The sequence below is a fragment of the Kogia breviceps genome, chromosome X (genome assembly GCF_026419965.1).
Source record: "Kogia breviceps isolate mKogBre1 chromosome X, mKogBre1 haplotype 1, whole genome shotgun sequence".
Taxonomy (NCBI): domain Eukaryota; kingdom Metazoa; phylum Chordata; class Mammalia; order Artiodactyla; family Physeteridae; genus Kogia; species Kogia breviceps.
In genome coordinates this window covers 122,635,927-122,656,265 of record NC_081330.1, presented here as the reverse complement: position 1 = coordinate 122,656,265, position 20,339 = coordinate 122,635,927, and the positions used below count along the sequence as shown (strand labels likewise).

The window sequence follows — 20,339 nt, the reverse complement described above, 5'->3', positions numbered from 1 at the left end:
CAGATACAAAAGGTTTGAAGATGAAATTTTTTAGATATACATACATTTTAAAACTTAAGTTCTGTAAACAGTTTTAAACACAGTCCCACATGCATGCATTCACACACAAACACCCCCCCCCCGAACCTAAATGACTTGGCCTCAAGTGTTTAACAGCCACCCAAGTAGACAGTGTGCTATTCACTGGCTATACATCTATATGCCAACAGCTATACTAACAAACCAGCTGTTCCTTCCAGGTCGAACATCATGTTAATAACTACAACACACCAGTATGGCTCATCTTCAGTTCCTTGGGCCTCCAAACAGTTTTTGGTTTTTTTGGGGGGGGCTGTGTTGCGTCTTTGTTGCGGTGCGTGGGCTTCTCATTGTGGTGGCTTCTCTTGTTGCGGAGCACGGGCTCTAGGTATGCGGGATTCAGTAGTTGCGGCACGCGGGCCCTAGAGCACACAGGCTTCAGTAGTTGCGGCACGTGGGCTCAGTAGTTGTGGCTCGTGGGCACCAGAGCGCAGGCTCCTTAGATGTGGCGCACGGGCTTAGCTGCTCAGCGGCACGTGAGATCTTCCTGGACCAGGGCTTGAACCTGTGTCTCCTGCATTGGCAGGCGGACTCCCAACCCCTGCGCCACCAGGGAAGTCCCCTCCAAACAGTTTTAAGTGACAACCCGCTATCTGCCCTCTTGGAACGAGCACTGGATTTCCACGGATATTTATGTATTGTCCCTATGGCCCAGAGGAGACGCTGCAGTGCCACTGAGGGACATGAATGAATGTAGGAGTGGCCAGCTCAAAACAGAATCAGAACATCACTCCGTGTGCCTCTGGGAGAAAAGAAGATCTGTGAAGGGAATGCAGGGCCGAGTCCAAGGTACAAGGGCAGGACCCAGACTGGAGTCTGTGAGAGAGTCAACGTGGTGGCAGAGTAAACAAAACCAAGGAAGGCATGGAAGAATCACAGAGGACAAAGTAGACTTGAGGGATGTGGCTGTGCTGGCAGGTGGGTTGAAAAGTGCAACAGAGGCCCACGTGATAAGGCATGACCGATCAAACTTAACATAAATGGAGTCTGTTTTGGAAAGCCTGAAGGATGGCAAAACAAAGACAGACACTCAGGTGGACGCGAGACGATATATTTTTCATCCTCCTATTTCACACTTTTTCCTCCCCAAGATTTTACGAGAATGAGTGTAAGGGCTCTGGAATTAAGTCTATCTGCTCAGAGCACACTTGCTCTTTTGCTCCCTTACTGACCACTGACCCACTGGCTCAGTCTTCTGAGCTTGGCCTCCCATCATCCAGTGACCAGCTACCACTCAGGTGTACTTGTGGGTGGAACAGAAAGATGAAGGCACAGCCAGGGGTCTTCACACTGTCCAATTTGCGGGGAGGGAGGTTCGTGCTAGATGCTGAAAACACATGCTAAGTGCTCCCAGCCCATAAATATCATTAGCAATTCGGTATTTGTGTTTTCAGTTTCTTTTCTCTTTTATGCACTATATATTATTTGCTTAAAAACTAGAACTCAGTGTTCTATTTTGGATACCCTTCCAAAAAACAGAGAAATAACTCATCCTTGGGAAAGACTGCAAAGCATTCCATTGCAAGGACGTGTTGTGATTGACATAACCGATCCTCTCCTCATGGTTGAAAGGTATTAAAAAATTAATGGTTTCCAAGTTTGACAGAACCTCAAAGCTCTCCATTGTTCAAGTGGGTTTTTATTTGGAATTATTTTGATTGTTCTAATCTCATTTCTCCTCCACCCCCTTTGCTTCATTCCTACTCACCCTTCAAGCAGAAAACGAGTCTACACATAATTGCCTCGGTCTGTTTTCCTTCTCTTTTTATCTTTTTAAATCTTTTATCCAGAAGGACCAAACACTTGCTTAAAGGAATGGCCAAGTCAATGTATTATGTGCATTCACCTATTGTTGTTCCTTGCAAAAATCTTCCATTAAGATACAGACTCCGGGCTTCCCTGGTGGCGCAGTGGTTGAGGGTCCGCCTGCCGATGCAGGGGACACGGGTTCGTGCTCCGGTTCGGGAGGATCCCGCATGCCGCGGAGCGGCTGGGCCCGTGAGCCATGGCCGCTGAGCCTGCGCGTCCGGAGCCTGTGCTCCGCGGCGGGAGAGGCCACAGCAGTGAGAGGCCCGCGTATCGCAAAAAAAAAAAAAAAAAAAAAAAAAAAAAAAAGATACAGACTCCACCTTCACCATTAATAACACAATTCATGCTACTGGCTAGAAGGCACGGAGTGTTACAGGGAATAAAATAGGAACAGAGGGCAATTTCCTTTTTTCCTTCTTTTTATCATGTTGTCTATCTGCACTTGATTCTGTTAAACCTAGTTTAATTCCCACTAAGCATTTTTTCTTAAAGCTATAGCAAAACAAGAGCCAAATCATGTGAATGCTTACTACATGTTTATGAACTACCACATTTTTTGGTAATTCCTGCTCTGCCAAGAGCAGGATTGTATCATCAAAGAGTTCTCTTGTGAGATTTTCAGGTCCTTCTCATCTTTCTTTGTTCCCCTATCTTTCCTCCCACTTTTCTGTCCTGCACTGGGAATGGATACCATCCTGGCATTTTTATTTCTGTCTGAGGTCACAGGCCCTGCAACTGTGGTCTCCAAGCTACTGGCTTTTCACAGCTGGGAAGCTCTTTCCCCTCCCTCCCTCAGTCAAAGACAAGGAACAGGAGCTGAAGGTCACATTTACCCCTGGTCCTGGAGCTTGGTTTAATCGGCAACACATTTATGTCAGCCCTCCTTCAGTCCAACAGAAGATGTGGAAAACTTCTTTTAAACACGTAAACCATTTTCTGTGGCATTTGCTCTCATTTCCAGGGAGGTTCCCAATTCTTGCAAACATCCCTAATGAGAGCGTTTCTTGGCCTACATTCCTTGCCTTAACCCAGCTCATTTTCCTTCCTCCTCAGTCTTAAGTTCATTATTTCAAAGAACTTTCCAATGGCCGCTTATACATGTATGTGTAGAGAAAGTAGAAAAACATGACTTGGTGGCATGCCAAATCCATGACAAAGGTCAGCTCTCGGTTCGAAAGGGGAAGAGGGGAACAGGGCTAAGGAGAGAAGAAACCTCTACCCAAACTCTGGGTCACACCAGATGCCACACCTCAAAGCAGTGCTGGTTCCTAAGAGCCTCCCCCCAGATAGCTCTGCATTCAGCTTGGGTAGGCAGCTCACTCACCATGGACCTCATGCCTGGCCTCCTGGACAGGAGGCAGACCCTCTGGGTCTTCCCTTCCCCCTCCTCATTCCACCAAATTATTTGTTAATTTTTCCTTTGAAATAATTTCAGACATACAGAAAAGTTACAAAAATAGTATAGAGAATTACCATACACCACTCACCCAGATTCTCCAAAAACTAATCTGTTATCACATATGCTTTAACATTCTCTCGAGAAGTATACATCATTCTTTTTTTTCTGAAATATTTGCGAGTAATGTTGGAGGCATGATACTCTGCTACCTTGAAATAATTTCCTAAAAACAAGGATATTTTCCAACGTAACCCTAGTGCACTTCTAAAAATTATGAAATTAATACAATATCAGTTAAAAAATTATGACCATTAATACAATACTATTAGCCATGTACAGATATTCAAATTGAGCTAGTTGTCTCAGTAATGCTTTTTAGGGCATAAAGAAAAAAATAGTTCCTCAGTCATTTTCTTCATTAAAAGTACAGATCGATTATTTTGTAGAATGTCCCTCAGTTTGGGTTTGTCTGATGTGTTCTCATCATTAGACCACATTGTTTGTTAATCCCTTTCCCTCTCATCTTTAGAGACCGGTTTTTGTTTATTTTCAATACTTTAATATTGTAGTTCAGAAGAGCGCAAAGGATGAAACAATGAACACAGACAGTGGCGTATTTATTTCATATCTTTCTTCTCTTTTACAGATAAAATCATATAGGTGAGAGAAACAGCCCCTAACTGGTTGCCTCCAAACAGTTTTCTACACCCAGAGAATGTGACTTTGTTGCAGGAGAAGGGGGCACGCGAGAATGGTCACGTCCCAGGTCCCATCGGAGTCCCTGGGACGGGCTGCCAAGGGAGGGAGGGCCCTTGGCTTCACAAAGGAAAGAATTCAAGAGGGAGCTGAAGTAGAGTGAAAGCAGATTTATTCAGGGAGGTATGTGCTCCAGAGACAGAGTGCGGTCCATCTCAGAAGGCGAGAGAGGCCTCTAGGGTGTGGGGAGGTTAGATTTTATGGGCTTGGTAACAGGCTAACGAGTGGGAGGAGGAGTCCAGCTACTCCGGGGGAGGGGCGGGCATTTCCAGGAATTGGGCCACCGCCCAGTTTTCTGGCCTTTCATGGTCCACCTCGGAACTGTCACGGCAACTGTGGGTGTGTCATTAACATGCTACCATACTACAATGAGCGTATGATGAGGCTCCAGGTCTACAGGAAGTCAAACCTTCTGCCATCTTGGGCCTAGTAGGTTCTAACCAGTTTTTGTTGTACGTATCTGCTTCGATTGTCACACGTCTCTCTCTCACTCTGACTCCCATCTCCCTCTTTCATTTATACAGATCCGTAGGATTCCATCAGCCCGCCCGGATTACGCAGGCTAATCTCCCCATCTCAAGATCCTTAACTTAATCACACCTGCAACATCCCCTATACCATGTAAGGTAACACATTCAAAGGTTCCAGGATTAGGACGTGGACATCTTCGTGGGGCCACTATTCTGCTTACCACAGAATAATGCGATAAGCTATATGTTCTCTAGATAAATTTTGTTGACTGATGTACATATACCCTAAAGAAAAGTTAAAAGTTGAGGGAAGCAAAATTAAGTTTTTCAATACCATAACATTCCTCCGTTTTTTAACATTCCAGATCATGCTTTTAAATGCCAAGTAGCAGGGATACTGTGAAGGAAGATGGAGAAAACAAACAGTGCTTGTTGAGGGCCCAGCTTTGATGCAGTCAGTCAGAAGACAAAGGGGACAGGAGGGCCAGAAGGCACAGGTTTCTTGGCAAAGACTGATATTTTCCTAGAAATACAGATCTATGTCCTTCTCAATGAATGATAACAAATGGTGTTATCTGCAATATCAGTTTACAGCAAGGGAAATCAGACTGCTTTGCAAGAGATGGTAAAAGTCACTGCAAAAAAACCAAAAAACACAACTACTTACTCTTATTTTAGCCAAGAATCAACATGAAAAATGTGAGAGGAATCTGGTATTGTCAGAGACTCAACAGATTGGATTCTTTGTTAAGTGGTGCACCATCTAGCTCAATTCCTGATATCAAGTGCCTTCCAAATCATCGCTGCATGAAACATCTGTTTTCTGCAAGATTAACACAATCCTACAGAAACGTGCCTTGCCCAAAGGAAATAAAGAGATGGTAAAAATCGATTCCAATATTTTTTTTTTAAAAAACATCTTTATTGGAGTGTAACTGTTTTACAATAGTGTGTTAGTTTCTCCTTTACAACAAAGTGAATCAGTTATACATATACATATGTTCCCATATCTCTTCCCTCTTGCATCACCCTCTCTCCCACCCCCCCATCCCACCCCTATAGTTGCTCACAAAGCACAGAGGTGAACTCCCTGTGCTATGCAGCAGCTTCCCACTAGCTATCTAATTTACATTTGATAGTGTATATATGTCCCTGCCACACTCTCACTTCGTCACAGCTTACCCTTCCCCCTCCCCATATCCTCAAGTCCATGCTCTAGTAAGTCTTTGTTTTATTCCCGTCCTACCACTAATCTCTTCATGACATTTTTTTTTCCTTAGAGTCCATATATATGTGTTAGCATACGGTATTTGTTTTTCTCCTTCTGACTTCACTCTGTATGACAGACTCCAGGTCCATCCACCTCATTATAAATAACTCAGTTTCGTTTCTTTTTATGGCTGAGTAATATTCCATTGTATATATGTGCCACATCTTCTTTATCCATTCCTCTGTTGATGGACACTTAGGTTGCTTCCATGTCCTGGCTATCATAAAGAGAGCTGCAGTGAACATTTTGGTACATGACTCTTTTTGAATTATGGTTTTCTCAGGGTATATGCCCAGTAGTGGGATTGCTGGGTCGTATGGTAGTTCTATTTGTAGTTTTTTAAGGAACCTCCATACTGTTCTTCACAGTGGCTGTATCAATTTACATTCCCACCAGCAGTGCAAGAGGGTTCCCTTTTCTCCACACCCTCTCCAGCATTTATTGTTTCTAGAGTTTTTGATGATGGCCAATCTGACCGGTGTGAGATGATATCTCATTGTAGTTTTGATTTGCATTTCTCTAATGATTAATGATGTTGAGCATTCTTTTGTGTGTTTGTTGGCAATCTGTATATCTTCTGTGGAGAAATGTCTATTTAGTTCTTCTGCCCATTTTTGGATTGGGTTGTTTGTTTTTTTGTTATTGAGCTGCATGAGTTGCTTATAAACTTTGGAGATTAATCCTTTGTCAGTTGCTTCATTTGCAAATATTTTCTCCCATTCTTAGGGTTGTCTTTTGCTCTTGTTTATGGTATCCTTTGCTGTGCAAAAGCTTTTAAGTTTCATGAGGTCCCATTTGTTTATTTCTGTTTTTATTTCCATTTCTCTAGGAGGTGGGTCAAAAAGGATCTTGCTGTGATTCATATCATAGAGTGTTCTGTCTATGTTTTCCTCTAAGAGTTTGATAGTGTCTGGCCTTACATTTAGGTCTTTAACCCATTTTGAGTTTATTTTTGTGTGTGGTGTTAGGGAGTGTTCTAATTTCATACTTCTCCAGGTAGCTGTCCAGTTTTCCCAGCACCACTTATTGAAGAGGCTGTCTTTTCTCCACTGTATATTCTTGCCTCCTTTATCAAAGATAAGGTGACCATATGTGTGTGGATTTATCTCTGGGCTTTCTATCCTGTTCCATTGATCTATATTTCTGTTTTTGTGCCAGTACCATACTGTCTTGATTACTGTGGCCTTGTAGTAGAGTCTGAAGTCAGGAGGCCTGATTCCTCCAGCTCCATTTTTCGTTCTCAAGATTGCTTTGGCTATTCGGGGTCTTTTGTGTTTCCATACAAATTGTGAAATTTTTTGTTCTAGTTCTGTAAAAAATGCCAGTGGTAATTTGATAGGGATTGCACTGAATCTGTAGATTGCTTTGGGTAGTAGAGTCATTTTCACAATGTTGATTCTTCCAATCCAAGAACATGGTATATTTCTCCACCTATTTGTATCATCTTTAACCAATATTATTTATGGGATGGAATTCAGATAAAACGTGTCTGACTCATGAGAAATGTTTCCAGTCTCCCTTAACTGGATGTCCCTTGGGACATATGCTTTTTCCTGGTGTCAGAAATGGGATGGTAGCAGTGTATGCCTCTATTTCTATCCCTTTAGTTTGGTAATGATACAAGAAAGTCAACATTAAATTAGCTAGACTGCAAAGCTTATGCCAAAAGCCAAACATAACCCAGACATCCATGTCAAATCCCTTTACCATGAGTAGCAAAACAATCAAAATATTATAAACAAAACATGATCAGGACCCAGCCAATGGGCTACACATTTCAAGGAATATTTGATGCAACAAAGCACTCAAATAAAATGAATTTAGACAGTCCTTGAATTTTATACTGGAATTTGACCTGGAAAGGAGGTTAAAAAAAAAAAAAAAGACAAAAGGTGAGCTTGACTTGAATGGTTTGATAATAAAATTTGTACAGCATAGTTTTACTAGCCAATATGTTGGATTACAGGCAGCCAGTACTATTGAGTCTGTAAATAATAAATGCATTATAATACCTAAATTAATTGTTTGTCTGGCACTGGACAGGGAAGCCTCAAACGTTAGACTTGTCACCTAACGCAATGAAGGCATATATGACTGTATACGGGGGGGTGAGGGCACGGGGTGGGGAGAACACACTGTAACTGGAAGTGACCTATTGGAAAAGAAAGGTTCTTCTGCATAATTGGGTTTATAACAGACTTGTTTAAAGTGGGTCTATAGCGACTCAGTGATATACATGCATTTCTAAGCTACTTGGTTTTGTATGCATTCCAAAACATTTTTGAAAACAAATCTCAGGTTTAAAAGTCATAATGACAAAATAATCTAGAAGTACAGCTTTGTAAACTGACAGATACACATTCTCTTATGAGGCAATATATAGGGTGGCAGCGGAGTGCAGAGTCAAAATTAACATGAACCACACACGCAAGTGTTGGTGGGGTCAGGGAGAAACTGCAGACCAGCGTGCAGCAGCCAAGTGCAGGGAACAAAGGGAGCGCCCGCTGACAGAGAAGAGCTAAATGCACCGTAGTCAACCCATGGCGTAGAACGTCGCCGTTCAACCAAGCCATACGAGCAGACTCGGAGGGATTTCCATGAGGTATTGTCTGGTCACAAAAGCAAGATGCAAAAAATATATTTCTGGCATGATTCCATTTTAGTAAAACAAGGACAAAATATCCCTGTGTGTGTGTATATTTACATGCACATATATGAAAGTGGAGAAGAGTAAGTGTTGAGAAAAACATTGTAAGATCTAATTCAAGGATGTATCTGGCATCTACTCCAGATCCGGGATATACAGGGAGGATACTGCTATGGGTGGATGAGGGAGGGAAAGGGTTTAGAGGAAAGCAAACTCGAAAGAAAAAGAAAAACTCACAGCACTAAAACTTCGAGCATACGTGCTATCACATTTATTGTTATAAAAATCATGTATGAAGGTAGGCATATGCATTCATGTAAAAAATCTTTCTGTACTTAAATACAGCCAGAATGTAAAAAACCAAAGAAAAGAATGGGTCCGAGGTTGATGCCTAATGACCTCAGGGGTGGCCATTTTTTTTTTTTTTTTTGTGGTATGCGGGCCTCACTGTTGTGGCCTCTCCTGCTGCGGAGCACAGGCTCCGGACGCACAGGCTCTGCGGCCATGGCTCACGGGCCCAGCCGCTCCGCGGCACGTGGGATCCTCCCGGACCGGGGCACGAACCCTCGTCCCCTGCATCGGCAGGCGGACTCTCAACCACTGCGCCACCAGGGAAGCCCAGGGGTGGCCATTTTAAAAAATAAAACTGGCCTTAAACACTTGGGGAGTTTTCTAACTCTTCTTTGGATCTAAACGACGACTTAAAAGTAAATCCTCCATAACAAAAGCTGCACCTCAATCAAGAATGCACTTGTTCATAACTAACACAGATCGGATTGCCCTCCAGGAACTCTGTGAGTCAAAGGTGGCCCAGAAGTCAGCAGACCTGGGTAAACGTCCTGCCGTGCCCAGCGAGTCCTCACGTGGCCTTGAGCAAGTAGTGCATCTGTTGGGTCTCAGCGTTCGCAATGATAAAATGAGGGGCGGCCCCAACGGTTCAGCCCTAACGTTCTATGAATTCCTCCTGATTTCCTTAACTTGAAAAGCTCAAGCAGTTATTTGCTCATTTAAACATAATTAAACATAAACAAGGTTCATAGAACTTTGTGTTGAGGTTCAGAAACAAGTCCATTCCAGAGAAAGCAGCCCCTTGTGGTTTGTTTTTTTTTTTTCCCCTGAAATGATCACTAAACTGCAGAAGCCATCATACCTTTAGGAATAGGCTGGGAATGCTTTGCTCCTTGGCCCAATCTGAAGTCCAAATATAAAGTTGGTGTGTAAGTGTAAATCTTGGACTGAAAAGAAAAAGGAAATCATCAGCATCCTTCCAAGAATAAGGTTCATCTTTACTTCAGCTGGACCCTCTGTCACGGGCCTGGAGTGTGGATCCATTAACAGATACAATTCCTCCTCGGGAGATGCTGTTAAAAGTGGGAAGGACGGGCTGCCAATATAGCCCCCTTCTTAGGGTCTCAGTCTAAAAGTCAGCCCTCCTAGCTTGACAAGCTCATTTCCAGATGACAGCTGTCTCCCTACAGCCATTTCTCACATATGATCCAATGTCAATAATTCACTGCCAACTTTCTCACTTCTTCTACTGAATACGGTAGGTTAATGCACATCAAATGCATGTTTCTTCCCCAGGTCTCAAGAAAGCCCATGTCTATTTTGAAATTCAAAGAGAGCAGCCTGTAACTATTTTTATTTCTTCTAACTTGGCCCTCCTGCATATAAAGGTGGTCCAACGCTGCTGGCCTGAAACAGCCCCAGCTCAAAATGTAAGAGAGACCCACTTTTGCAGGATTTTCCATTGTAAACAGTGGCTTTGATTCGATCAACAGTTAAGCAGAGTTTGTTAATTCAACAGAACACCATTCTGAATCATTGGCACAGACCACAATCTGAGGTATTATCACTGTTGCCATAAACTTTATGATGTTTCATTGTTTACCACAAAGTCCCAGTGGTTCTGTTCTACTTATTTTTTTTTCACTTAAAAAACACACAGAGATGAAAAAGTACACAACGCCAGATTTGGCAGGGATGTGGAGTAACTGGAACTTTCATACGTGGCTGGTGGGACCATCACTTGATATAAACACTTGAGACAACTCTTTGGCAGTACCTAGTACAGATGAACATATGCATAATCTATGACCCAGCGTTCCAACTCAACAGGCGTATCCCCCACACACATGTCCACCTAAAGACATGTACCCAAATCTTGATGGTGACGCTGTCAGCAATAGCCCCAGGCTGGAAATATTCCCAATGTCTTTAATGATGGAATGGATAAATGAACTGTAATACACACAACGGACTACAATACAGCAAGGAGAATGAACGAACCCAGCTATATGCAACCACTCAGATGAATCTCACAAGCACAACGCTGAACAAACGAAGGCAGACACAGATTGTATAACATATGATTCCACGTCTATAAAGTTCAAAACAAGGCAAAACTAATCGAGCGTATCAGAAGTCAGAGATGTGGTTACCTTGGGAAGGTTAGTAACTGAATGGGGTTTAAAAGGGGGCTTCTGGAGCCTGGCAAGGTTCTGTTTCTTGATTTCACAGATGAGTTCACTTGGTGAAAATCCTCTGAGCTGTACACATGATTTGTGTACTTTTCTGTGTATATGTTATATTTTAACAAAAAGCTTACGCTCATTAAAAACACGCATGTGTAAAGAGACCACGAAAGAAAATCCAGAGCCCAGAATTATTTACTATCCTTGATAAAGGCATCATTTTGCAGAGAATATCTATGTAAACTCCACGAGGACACGGACATATCTGCCCTTTTCACCTGGGGCCAATGCACAGGGCCTGTCACATAGTAGGTGTTGAATAAATACTCACCAAATGATGTTTCAAAATGGAAAATCTCATGTATAATAACAAATTTATTTTTAAAAATAACAAATTTATTTACAGTATACATAGCATATTCATCAATCGCTTTACCAACACGTAGCAAAATGCCTCTCTTCAGGACAAGTGATTAGGTATGGCCCAAGTGTGTGTCTGTACTTTTAAGTTTTAGAATAGAGAATTGTAAATAATGCTATCAGAAGATCTTTCCCTTTCCTGTAAAAGTCTCATGTATTGAAGCTTTGGGCTTTAAGTGGTCTGCTATGTGGTTTTATGTGGCTTAGGAGGACAAGCTGCATCTATACAGCTCCAAAAGCTGGAAAGGCAAATTCCCCTGTGCATACAAAAATGAAAGCAGAAAGACCTGTGACATCAAGGGCAACCCAAGGCCAAAGATTCCCAATCAATCTGAAGAGCTTGGAACACACATGAAACAAGGGCAGCACCCGCGGGATACAGGGTCTGATCCTCTAGCATCATGAGGTGCGTAAGGCACCATCTGGAAAGGATTTGGTTTTGCCTGATGAAGACTTCTAAAATTACTTCTAAAAAGATCAAGGGGAAACTTCACTTAGTATCGGATGACTCCTCTTCCTGGGTAATATTTTGCTCTCTTCCAGAAAAAGAAGGTTCAAGCATCTTTCCCAACCTCTGCCTCCGGGGCTGCTGCAGTATCCCTGGCCTACAGCGAGGACATGAATCAAAAAGAGGCTCATGGTTTAACTTTTACTAGAATTCTCCCAGAGAGTAGTCATAAAAATCATTCCAACCTGGAAACCGGGAGCCTCTGATGGCTGGTATTGCTTTTCCTGCTGACTAGCAAAGCCTTTATCTTCTTCTGGGCTTAGTTCACTCAATCTGAAAATCTGGCGTTGGGACTTCACTGATGTTGAAGTGTACTTCTGGTTCTGGAATCTGGAGTCAGAACATTTTAATGTCTTCCTCCACTTTTTTTTTTTTTTTTTTTTTTTTGTGGTACGCGGGCCCCTCACCGCTGCGGCCCCTCCCCCCGCGGAGCACAGGCTCCGAACGCGCAGGCGCAGCGGCCACGGCCCACGGGCCCAGCCGCTCCGCGGCACGTGGGATCCTCCCGGACCGGGGCACGAACCCGCGTCCCCTGCATCGGCAGGCGGACCCCCAACCACTGCGCCACCAGGGAAGCCCCCTCCACTTTTTAATATTGTAAATTCCCTTCTGATTTCTCAGACTAGAGCTGTAGAGGAGTGAGAACGTGGCTCAGGCGAGGGAGAGCCACGAGGGCTGTGGCGAGTGGGGAGGGGGCTGCTGGCTAACCGCACTACTCGTTTTGCCCTCCTGGTGAGCTCTTCTCTTCGTCCTGCCTCTAGCTTCTCAGCCTAATCCATACTGTCTCCAAAACAGTAACCTCTCTCTCTAATGCCGCAAGGACACAGATATGCGTATGCGCACACAGACACAGAGTGCTGTACTTAGGTATTCGTTTACAAAATGGTAAGCAAACCAACGAGAGACATTATAAAGCCACAAATATATCCTACCGCCTTACAGTGTGAAAAGGGCTACAGGGAAATCTGAAATTCATTTTGAAGGTGTTTTACACAACACCTGTAGCCAAAAACAGAATTCTGCTTCTACTCTCCTTTTTGTACTGAAAATCAGATCATTGACGGTTTCAATATAACACGTCTTGAATAATCAACTACCCAAAACCTATATGTACATTATTCTATTTCCGTTAATCCATCCTGAGATAAAATTCAATTTGAAAGTTGTTCCCATGAGTGTGTGTATACATATATGTACGGATATATATATACACACACAGTGTTTGAAAAGCAGATAGGTATTGCTTTTTTTGTGTGTGTGCGGTACGCGGGCCTCTCACTGTTGTGGAGCACAGGCTCCGGACGCGCAGGCTCAGCGGCCACGGCTCACGGGCCCAGCCGCTCTGCGGCATGTGGGATCTTCCCGGACCGGGGCACGAACCCGTGTCCCCTGCATCGGCAGGCAGATTCTCAACCACTGCGCCACCAGGGAAGCCCGATAGGTATTGCTTTTTAAAATTTTGATCTTCCTCGGTAACTGCTGGAATAGCAAGTGTAAATTCTGTTCATTTAACTCAAAGATGATAATGCCAGTCTCAAATGCACTTTGAGCAAACATGGACTTAATTTTTCCATCACACACACTGCTGCTTTGCAACTATACAGAAATATTGCCATTAGGCACACTCTTTCCTGAGTTCTGTTTTGTTTCTTTTCATGTATAGTATTAAACTATTAATAGACCCTCAAAATAGAATGAAAATTTAATTAAGCAAATCATCCTTTATTTGCTCTCAATCTATCTATTTCCACAGGATTAAAATAAACTGGTCCAAGGCAACCTAGAATAGAACATTTCTCTATAAATCTGTTTCAGCACGTACCGAACTAATGCACATGAATTCCATCAGTGGAATTACTTTCTTTTTCCTTTTTCTCTCTTTTGGTCCCGATTCATACTGCCTGCACAGGTACTAAAATCGCAAGCTATTTCTCTTTTGTCTTTCTTCTCATTTCTTAATTCTCTGTTCAAAGCATTTGGGAAACTTATCTTTAAAGGTTTTGGTCTGTATTTTAAAAGCCCAATGGCTTAAAATCGTACAGTTCAAATACCATGGAAGCAAGCCCTCTAGAAGTGAAGGAACAGAACTCTTTATGAGATGTGAAGAGTAAATTTTGGCTAACCTCTAACAACAGGAGTGCTACCAAATCCAGACAAGCCCTGTCTCTCTTTATAAATATGTCAGAATTAAACCCTAAATGAGTCTAAGACACCACTCCAATAATGACCACAGAATAAGCAAGACAAAAACACAAGGTCTACGAAACCACTTCCTTCTGAACCCTAACTGCCTTCATCTTCTATCCTTCAAAGACCTCCCGCTTCCCCTGGCGTGTTAAGCTGGTTTCCTTCCTCTGCTTTTATTCTTACATGTGATCTTAATTAGAAGATGAAATCACTTCCACATGGAAGCTATGTGGCTTAGTACGTCTTCACAAGAAAAAGAAGAGTGCTATGTTGCTTGCTACGTATAAGCACGGTAAAGAAAATGCAGTATCTTTCATCTCGCCACTGCTCCTTTCACAGATAACTGCCACCCATTTATCCCTGAATGCTGTTCATTTTGCCACCATGCTGGCCTTCTCTAAAAGCACGGGGCAGCCATTTGTTACATGTCAGAGCTGTAATAAACACTTTCACATCTTTTTGAGAAGTATTTTGAAAACCCTTGATGATTCAGTGATTTATTCAGGAAATGCACTTGAATTCTCAATCTTACTAGACATTGCTTAAGCAAATTACTCTAAGGTAACAAGTGCAAATCCTCAGTATTTTGACCACATTTCTATTTTCTTCCTTCACAGTGAAATTGTACATCTAAAAGTCTAGACATTTTAACAGGGCTCGAGATATCTACAGGTTTATGGCCAAACGCAATGTGGCTAAAAGTGAGCTAGCTGGTCAACACGATGATGTGACGGAACAGCAATTTTCCTGAACAAGTCTACTGCTACTCATCGGCTTTTCTGGTCTCCGTAATTTTGCTATACCACAGGGCCACTTTCCAACTCGTTAGGTGCTCCAAATAGTGGCGCTTTTTCACTCTTCTAATCTCCTATTGTTAGAAAGTTAACTCATTCCAACAAATTCCCTGTTGTTACAATTAAAATTTTTTTCCCCAATACATCCTTGTCCAAAAATAGAAGAGAGGGATTAACTGCTGGGGGAAAAAAATGAAAATGAAAAGGAAAAGAAAAAACATACCTGGAAATGCCTGAAAAAACAGACAAAAAGGAAAAAAATCAGGAAAAAATTTAACCTAAAAAAAAGTTTAAAGGCACAACCTCCACAGTACAGATACCAATATTTGAACAACCAGTGTCTAGCAGCATCTGTTTCTGAACAAAAAGATCATTTTTATCAATTGTTACACTAACTGAAATGCTTTCATCCAAACCGTTTTTGGTCAAATCAGTTGGTAATTACCTGTAACAAGTGCCCATCTCATCAAATAAGTGACCATCTTATCTTTTTTTAATCTTAGCTTATTTAAGAAGCAGAAATCGATATCTCATTACTCTTTTAATCTGACTATTAGTTTGGGTGATATTATTATTAACAAGTGCTACTAAATATTATTAACATGAGAATAACAATAACTAAGTATATTGAGGGCTTAGTATATACCAGGCACGATTCTTTTTCTTTTTTAAAAAATTTATTTATTTTATTTATTTTATTTTTGGTTGTGCTGGGTCTTTGTCGCTGCGCGCAGGCTTTTCTCTAGTTGCGGCGAGCGGGGGCTACTCTTGTACGCGGGCTTCTCAATGCGGTGGCTTCTCTTGTTGCGGAGCACAGGCTCTAGGCACGTGGGTTTCAGTAGTTGCAGCACGTGGGCTCAGTAGTTGTGGCTCGCGGCTCTAGAGCGCAGGCTCAGTAGATGTGGCTCACGGGCTTAGGTGCTCCGCGGCGTGTGGCGTCTTCCCGGACCAGGGCTCCGCGTCCCCTGCACTGGCGGGTGTATTCTTAACCACTGCGCCACCAGGGAAGCCCCAGGCACGATTCTGTATGCTTCATGTGCGTTAATTTGGCCGCTTGTATTTCCCTTTTTATAAAATATCTGCTCATTAACCTATTTGTGTTTTCATTCATTACTTAGGTCCCTCATTTAAGAAATACTGACTGAGAGTCTGTAGTGTGCTAGTCATTGGATACGTATATCGGTGAATAACAGATCTGCTCAGCCTTTGTGGTTTACTTCCTAGTAAGGAAGACAATTTAACAAATTAAATATGAAAGTACACGTGCCAAAATGAAATAAACAGGGCAGAGGGGAGAAAATAAAATGGGGGAGGAATGGAAAGCCTCGAATGAGAAGAGTTGGGAGTAAGAGGTCTCTGGGCAGAGGAAGGAGCACAGCATGTGCAAAGGCGTTGAGGCCGTGAAGAGCCTGGAGGATCTGGACACTGACAGGAGAGCCACGTGCAGACAGGAGGAGGAGGAGGCTGCAGAGAATGGCAGGAGATGAGTTTAGAGAGTTCGAAAAGACCCAGGCAGGATTTCTTTAAAGTACAATGGGAACACACTGATCCAATTTTTATCGTAAAGAGGTGTCTTGAGCTGCTATGTGAAGAAGCTGCAGCAGTGGGCCTGGCCAAGGCTGGGCAGGGGATGGGAGAGAAGCAGATTTCAAATATACTTCGGACTAGATGTAGGTAGGGGAGGACAAGGAATAAGGATGGCCGCCACGTTTCCACTCTGAGCAGCGAGTGACAGTGCCATTCACTCATTCAGATGGAAAAGACTGGAAGGGAAACGAGTTTGTGTGTGTTTGCTGTCGAGGCAGGTGGGGGTAGGGGAACAAGACTCCAACTTTTGCCATTTTAAATTTGATGTGCCTGGGAGCCATGCAAACGGAGATGGCAAGTCGGTAGCTGAATCTATGAGTCCACACAGAGCTCGGGGTGAGGCTTGTGCTAGAAATATAAACGTGGGAGTCGTTTGAAAGTGGGAGACATTTGAAACTTACCAAGAGAATAAATCTTAAAAATCCTCATCACACACACACAAAATTCTGTAATTGTGTATGGTGATGGATGTTAACTAGGCTTACCGTGTATTGTGGTGATTATTTCACAACAGATACAAATATCAAAGCACTATGTTGTGCACCTGAAACTAACATGTTACATATAAATTACAAGCCGATAAAAATGTAAAACAGGGCTTCCCTGGTGGCGCAGTGGTTGGGGGTCCGCCTGCCGATGCGGGGGACGCGGGTTCGTGCCCCGATCCGGGAGGATCCCACGTGCCGCGGAGCGGCTGGGCCCGTGAGCCGTGGCCGCTGGGCCTGGGCGTCCAGAGCCTGTGCTCCGCAGAGGGAGAGGCCACAGCAGTGAGAGGCCCGCGTGCCGCAAAAAAAAAAAAAAAAAAAAAAAATGTAAAACAAACGTGGGACTTGTAAGACTATAAATGGTATCTAAATCCATGGGAGGGGTGAGATCATCCAGGGAGACGACATTCCGTGAGAGACAAGAGGACTCAGGACTGAGATGCAGGGAAGCTGGGTGTTCAGGGGTCTAGTGGAGGAAATGGCACCTACCCGAGAAGTGAAACCGAGAAGAAGCAAAGAGCATCCAGAGACACGAGAATGCGTTATCTCAGAGGCCAAAGAAAGGAAAGACAGTGTGGAGAAGGAGGAAGCGTGCAAGCCGCGGAAAGGAAGGAAAACGAAGACCCCTGCGTGTGGCCACACGGAGTAGCGGCTCAGTGCGCTGCGGGGGCGGCCGCCACGTGGAGCGCCTCGATGAGGCGGGCAAGTGGAGAGAACACGGGCCGGCGAACCTCCTGTGAAGTGTGACCCAGAGGGGGGAGCAGAGAACTGCAGGGTGTGGGGTTAAGGGAGTTCGGTGCTTCTCTTATCAATTTACATGAGAGGGCTTCTTAAAAGTAACTTAAAGCTATTTGTCCTTAATACTACTTGTTGGAAAAAATCTTGTTTTGGCCTTTCATTTCATTTATGGCGTTTCTGACACGGATCAGATCTATCCAGCTTTTCCCACCAATGCTTTTAAACTTCGAAAGTCTTTCCCAAGCAAAGATCATGTTAAATGTTTGCCTGTCTTTTTCTAGTTCAAATTTTTTAACATTTAATTCTTTGATCTACGTCAAATTTATTTTCCTATGAGGGATGCGATCACGAGCAGAACTGGTTTCTTTTTGTGAACATTGAGCCAATTGTCCCAGGTGACTTCTTCTGCTCTTTTCCCCAGCTGACGACCGTCTTCTGTATCGCTAAGTTCGCACCTATACTTGGGTCTATTTCGGGTGGGCTCTCTTTCCCAATCACAGAAAAGAGGCCCAGTGGAAAAAACTTCACTGACGCGCTCAGGAGACTCAACTAAGAGAGGACGATCTACTCCGTAGGAGTCCTGGGCATCATCCAGGCCATGGCCCACGGGGCTTCTCAATCCCATCTTCCTGCCACCACTTTCCTGCGCTCACAGACCCATTCTCTCCACCACTTACACCTCTGCACACACTCAAGAAACTCACTGCCAGATCCACGGTCCCAGTGTGGAGAACCATAGCTTCCCCTTCCTTCGGGAGACCTTACGATTTTGAGGAAATGCAAAGTAGATTTACCACGTTCTTTACTTTAAAGCCGACTTCCAACTCTTGCTGTTGACAGTAGGCTGATGCTCTTCAACCACAGGGTAAATGTCTTCTGTCTCCAATCCAAAGCACTCTGATTTCTGAATTCCTGATTATTTTAAAGAATTCTGATAAGGAGCGGGAGAGATTAGTTTCCATCCTCAGTGCCAAAGGTATTACGGGAAGGATTAAAACCCTGTAATCACATTTTGACATATACATGAAGTGCTACGCAAAGAGAAGACAAGAGACTCTTGGGCAAAATGCCAATGACTCCGTATAGGGTGAGAGCTAGAGAGGGCCAGACCACATTTTTAACTTCTATCAGCCATAAAGGATCGTGGAAAATCTTGACCATCAATCTGTCCAGCTGACCAGAAATTGTGGACATAGCCAAATTATTCTACAGTCTAGTCTCGACAGTATCCTTTTTCAAGAAGCATTTTAATCAATAGTAACACTTGAGTCCTTCTCTTCTCACCTTGTATTTGGGGGACAGATAGTGAGGAGAGAAGAGCTAACGGGGAAGGGAATAAAGATGCTGACGGGACTCATGGGCCTGAAATTTAATCAGAGACATGTTCATTGTGAAAGTAAGACTTTGATTTCTTCACCCTTTGAGTCAGCATCCTTGCCTGAAACTGGGTTACAGATGTTCAAATTTTTTTTGGAAAATTAAAACCAGAGAAAGAACAAATGCCCATCCCTTATATGAATAATTCATCCATAATCCTACAAAGGCAACAGTACAATAAAATCACAAATGACCCCCAAATATGCCAACTGGGAGCCTTCCTATCGTTTATCTCCCATCCATGGGTAATGTTTTTCAAGGCAGAGTCAGTAAATCTATTAACAGATGCTAGAATATTCCTTACAGGGCTTTATAACACTTTTAATCTCTATTAGTTACACTTGGTATTTAGTAAGGGGCCTCAAGAGTTCTTGTAAGAAAGTTCATCGACATGGGAGACTATTTGGCAAAGACATGATTTCACAGGGCTCTGGGGACAGATGCTCGTGTAGACATGAACCTTCAATTTCATGTCTAATGGGGAATCTGTTATGGCACAAGGCTTCTCCTATGTGATTGTTTGCAGGATGTTCTGACACAGTCGAGGCATCTGAAGACAAGTGGCTGAAGGTACCCTTTTGGTGTAGAAAGAGATGGAGGTTCATTCTGAAGCTTTCTTCCATGAAAATGAGCTAAGGCGTTCCCAAACTGGAGAGAGACATACTCAGCAAGTTTATGTACAAGGGCCGAACGGTGTGATAAGGCAGGGCTACTGCGCACATCAAATGGGACAAAACTCAGGAGACCTGAGTTTTGGTCTGGGTTCTTTCCACAACGAGATGTGTGACCTATGGCCCAGATGAGTTGCCGTGTTCTCATCTACAACGTGGCAGAGCTGGAGAGCTGCTCTCTCACGTCTACTGCTGCCTGACACTCCGATTCAAATCATGCCGGAAGAAAAAGGGAGAGTAGGTCTTGCCTGGCTGGAAAAGCATCTCATACTGTCAGGAATTCTAGACTCTCGCTTCCCTAAGAACTTCACTCACATCTTAATAGCTCATAACAGCAATGAAAGAGGTGAATGAATGGAAAGCTGCCTGTCCAGCTGTTATATAAATGGGCCTGAGGTGGCCCGTGTATGAGGTAAAAATGGCACCCATCTTGTTTACTTCTTCACAGCAAGCTAGGACCTTTAGCTCAAAGCCCGCTGGAGCCCAACTCAAACTCTCACACATCCAATCACTTTAAATATATTCCAAAGAAACACATTCTTAGCCACTTAGAGCCTACCTACTTTACATATCCTGTGGAACTGCCCCCAACATCAGCCGCAAATAAGGACGAACCCTACAGCTACAGAAGACCCCGCGCTGCAGTTGCCTTTTGGAGCTCTCTGACCC

The 20,339-nt window shown here is 43.4% G+C and overlaps 1 protein-coding gene across 1 annotated transcript in view; it reads right to left on the bottom strand.

Annotated features, from left to right (window-relative positions):
• PIR (pirin) overlaps positions 1 to 20,339 on the bottom strand; it is a 102,524-nt gene that overhangs the window by 21,721 nt on the left and 60,464 nt on the right. Inside the window, 1 exon segment of the mRNA XM_059050912.2 lies at positions 9,580 to 9,664. Within this exon segment, the coding sequence (XP_058906895.1) occupies positions 9,580 to 9,664 (85 nt within the window).